The sequence below is a fragment of the Olea europaea genome, unplaced genomic scaffold (genome assembly GCF_002742605.1).
Source record: "Olea europaea var. sylvestris unplaced genomic scaffold, O_europaea_v1 scaffold101, whole genome shotgun sequence".
NCBI classification, from domain to species: domain Eukaryota; kingdom Viridiplantae; phylum Streptophyta; class Magnoliopsida; order Lamiales; family Oleaceae; genus Olea; species Olea europaea.
Window position 1 is genome coordinate 770,850 of NW_019227420.1, and position 4,646 is coordinate 775,495.

General features: G+C 45.5%; 1 protein-coding gene across 1 annotated transcript; it reads right to left on the reverse strand.

The window, feature by feature from the left end:
* Positions 1 to 479: 479 nt before the first annotated feature.
* On the reverse strand, positions 480 to 2,018 carry LOC111372547. Its single transcript, XM_022994896.1, has 2 exons — positions 979 to 2,018; positions 480 to 741 (listed from the first exon to the last, which is right to left on the reverse strand). The coding sequence occupies exons 1-2, from the start codon at positions 2,016 to 2,018 to the stop codon at positions 480 to 482; spliced, it is 1,302 nt and encodes a 433-aa protein (XP_022850664.1).
* Positions 2,019 to 4,646: the final 2,628 nt, after the last annotated feature.

The following is a 4,646-nucleotide window of genomic DNA, read 5'->3' on the forward strand; positions in this document are numbered from 1 at the left end:
GCTTGCACGGGGCAAGGCTTTTTCTTTGCTTGGGCGGGGCAAGGCTTTTTGATTGCTTGTGCGAAGCAAGGCTTTTTTGATTGCTTGCGCGGGGCAAGGCTTTTTGTAGTTAGATCATATTTTGACGAATAGCTTAATTCTAATTGTACTTTTTAAAAATAGACTTGGCACGCAGGCCTGACAACTAAAAACGTGATCCTTGGCACGCAGGCCTGACTACCGAAAAATGAAACTTGGCATGCAGGCCTGAGAATTGAAAAAGTGAACCTTGATGTGTAGGCCTGACTACCGATAACTGGAAGACCAAGTTACTTGTAATATATTTTTAAATTCTCGGCGTTCCATGGTCTTGGAAGCGGCCTTCCTGACGTATCCCTTAAACTGTATGTACCTCCTTGGAGTTGTCGTATGACTTCGAAGGGCCTTTCCCAAACTGGTCCTAGCTTGCCCGGGGCATGACCTGCTGCTTCGGCCCTTCTTTACACAAGGTCTCCGGCTCTAAATCTCTGCGTCCTCACTTTCTTATTGAAGTACTTTGCTGTTTTATCTTGGTAGGAGGCCATTTTTAAAGTTTCCTGATCATGAACTTCTTCCAAGAGGTCGAGGTGTTCAATGGTGCACCCTGGATCTTCGAGCTCGAGCCTCCTTTGGCTGGGCAACCTTACTTCAATAAGAATGGTGGCCTCAATACCAAAAGCCAACATGAAGGGGGTTTCCCCTGTAGCAGTTCTGTATGATGTTCTATACGTCCAAAGTATGGAAGTCAACTCGTCAGACTAGGAACCTCTTGCATCACCGATCCTTGTATGGAGGTCTTGCAATATAATCCGATTGTTCACTTTGGCAAGACCATTACTTTGAGGATGGGAAACTGACGTCAAACGGTGATCAACCCCTAGGTTGGTACAAAAGTTATTAAATTGTGCATTGTCAAACTGCCTGCCATTATCACTTATGAGGACTTGCGAAATCCCGAACCTGCATATGATGGATCTCCATATGAAACTTCTTAACTTCGGCTCTGAAATTGTTGCTAAAGGCTCGGCCTCTACCCACTTAGTGAAATACTCTACAGCCACAGCCACAGCCACAAACTTCAATTGTCCCCTACTTATTGGAAAGGGACCAAAGATGTCAATTCCCCACTGCTCAAATGGGGCTGTGCAACTAATGCTAGTGAGGTCTTCTGCAGGAGGGTAGATGACATTGCCAAATCTTTGGCACTTGTCGCACTTCTTGACATATTCCTGGGCGTCTTTCTTCATGGTTGGCCAATAATATCCATACCTTATGAGCTTGAAGGCTAATGCTCGAGCTCCTTGATGGTTCCCACATACTCCTTCATGAACTTCTTCTAGGGCCTGGGATGATTCGGAAGGCCTATGGCATCTGAGGTATGGAAGTGTGAGGCTCCTGCGAAATAAAACACCTTCAATCAAGCAATACCTCGGAGCTTTGGATTGGATGATTCTCTCTACCCGATGATCTTCTGGAAGGCGGCCATGTTTTATGAAGTCCACTATTGGGTCCATCCATGATGGCATATTATCAATATCCACGATGCCTATGGTCTGACTGATGCTTGGCTCGGTTATAATTCTGACGTGGACTGTCCTGTCAAGCCCATCTATTTCCATGAACACCAATCTTGACAAAGCATCGGCCCTACAATTCTTAGCCCGAGAAATTTTTACAATTTCACAACTCTTGAACTTTCTCTGGAGATCGTGCACTTTCAAGCAGTATAAGCTCATCTTCTCATCCTTTCTATCGAACGTCCCTTCGATTTGTTCAACCACCAACTGAGAATCACTATAAATTTTGACATTTTCAAGCTCGAGATTTATGGCGAGTTCCATGGCTATGATGATGGCGTCATACTCTGCTTCATTATTGGTTGCCTCAAATTCGAACCTTAGTGCACACTGAATGTTTATGAGCATGTCCGGGCTTATGATTATGACTCTTGCGCTCGAGCTCGAGGAGTTTGATGTTCCATCTATGAAAATTTCCCACATAGATATGCTCGAGCTACTATTTGGCCCCTGAAACCTTGGGGTGAGTTCTGTAATGAAGTCAGTTAAGGCCTAAGCTTTGATAGATGGACGAGGCTTGAACACTATGTCAAATTCTCCAAGTTCAATTGCCTACCTCAGTAATCTTCCCGAGACGTCTGGTTTCTGAAGAATGTGTTTTAGAGGCTGATTGGTGAGCACAACAATAGGATGTGATTGAAAATATTGTCGAAGTTTTCGTGCTGTTACTATCAGTGCAAGGGTAAGTTGTTCTGCCAAAGTGTATCTTGTTTCTGCATCAAGTAGGACTTTGCTTACGTAATAAATGGGTTGCTGGCCCCTGTTAACCTCTTTCACCAAGACACCACTCACTGCATTCTGAGATACGGCTAAGTACAAATACAGAGTTTCTCCGGGCTCAGGTTTGGTAAGGATTGGGGGAGATTCCAATGTCTGCTTGAGCTCCTAAAAAGCTTTCTCACACTCCTCATTCCATTCAAAGCAATGATTACCCCTGAGGGCTTTGAAGAAGGGGAAGCACCTGTCTGCTGCTCGGGACATGAACCTGTTTAAGGCGGCTACCCTGCCTGTCAACTTTTGAACCTCTTTCTTGGTCCTTGGTGATTCCATTGCTGCCAGAGCCTGAATTTTGTTGGGGTTAGCCTCAATGCCCCGATGAGTGATCATGAAACCCAGAAACCTTCCTGAAGCTATGCCAAATACACACTTCTCTGGGTTGAGCTTCATTTTATATTTTCGTAGGGTGGTGAACACCTCCTCAAGGTCGGATATATGCTCCTCCACCTTCTTACTTTTTACAACCATGTCATCCACATAGGCCTCGATGTTCTTCTCTATCAAATCGGCAAAGACTTTGTTGATGAGCCTCTGATACCCCAGCGTTTTTCAACCCAAATGGCATCGCCCTATAACAATATATGGCTGAATCAGCCATGAATGAAGTCTTTTCTTGGTCTTCTTTAGCCATGAGGATTTGATGATACCCTGAGAATGCATCTAAGAAGCTGTATAGCTTATGTCCGGATGTGCTACCCACAAGATTATCGATCCTAGGTAGCGAGAAGCTGTCCTTCGGGCATGCCTTATTCAGATCTGTGAAGTCAATGTAGACCCTCCACTTACCGCTGGGCTTTTTCACCAGAACAACATTAGCGAGCCATTCGGGGTATTGGACTTCCCTTATGAACCCTGCTTCCAACAATTTGCCGACTTCTTCCTGAATGACCACACATCTTTCCGGCGTAAACTGCCTCTTCCTTTGCTTAACAGGTTTGGCCCCTGGGATGATATTAAGTTTATGGACAGCTACTTCTGGGTCTATCCCTGGCATATCCCCCACCTTCCATGCAAAAACATCAATGTTGCGGGACAGACAACTGATGACCTCCTCCCGAAGGTTGGCCTTCAGATCCCGACCAATAGTAACGGCTTTTTCGTGCTCGAGCTCGACCACTTCCAATTCCTCAATGGGGGCCAATCTATCCCTTGGCTTGAGCTCGAGCTCGAGCTCGAGCTCGAGGTCTACGAGTTGCATGACGTCAGCATTCATGCCTCGGATGCTTGTAACATAGCACTGTCTAGCCGCCATTTGGTCTCCTCGAACTACTCCGATGCCATGACCTATGGAGAACTTCATGGCGAGGTGGAAAGTTAACACAATAGCCTGAATCTTGTTCAGTAGGGGTCTTCCCAGAATGATGTTGTAGGCCATTGGGGTGTTAACCACTTGGAATGGTGTGATCTCTGTCACTTGTGGACTACCAGTTCCTAATGTAAGTGGGAGCTCGATGATGCCTTCAGGGATAATGATTCCACCACCAAATCCTTGTAGGGGGTTTTTACTGCTTTGAGCTGTTTAGGAGAGATTCCCATTTTGGTGAAAGCCTCCTGTGAGAGTATGTTCGTGGCACTCCCATTATCAACCAGAATCCTCCTTACTTCGAAGTTAGCCACAACTGTAGAAACGACCAATGCATCGTCATGAGGATATGATATCCCTTCCAAATCTCTTGCACCAAAAGTGATGTCTCTAACTTCATCACTCGATTCTCTTGGCGTATGAGCGTGTTGGTGGGCATACTGTTTTCGCCCACTACTTGTGTCTCCGTCGGACGCTATATCCCCGACGATAATATTAATGGTTCCGGCAGTGGGTTGAGCACTGCTTCCAGCCCCAGGCTCTTTCCGATTGTTACGGTCATTCCTTGGCCGTTTATCATGACCAATGTAATTCTTTAAAAATCCTCTTTTGATAAGGGCTTCAATTTCTCGGTGTAAAGCATGACAATCCTCTGTAGTATGCCCATGATCCCGATAAAATTCGCAATACTTGCTTCTATCTCTTGTGTCAGGGGGTGACTTCATCCTTGAAGGCCACTTTAATTCTTTCATATCCTTAACCTCCATCAAAATGTTTGCCTTAGAGGTGTTTAATCGAGTGAGAGGTGCTGATGGAGCCTCGTTCCTGTGCTTATCCCGGGGAAACTTATGTCAGGGGACGGGATCATGTTGCCTTTTGTTTTCGGTCTTTTCATGGGAAGGACCAGGTCTCCTTGGTTAGTGTTTTCTCCATATTAATGTATTTTTCAGCTCGAGTGAGGAGCTTGGTCA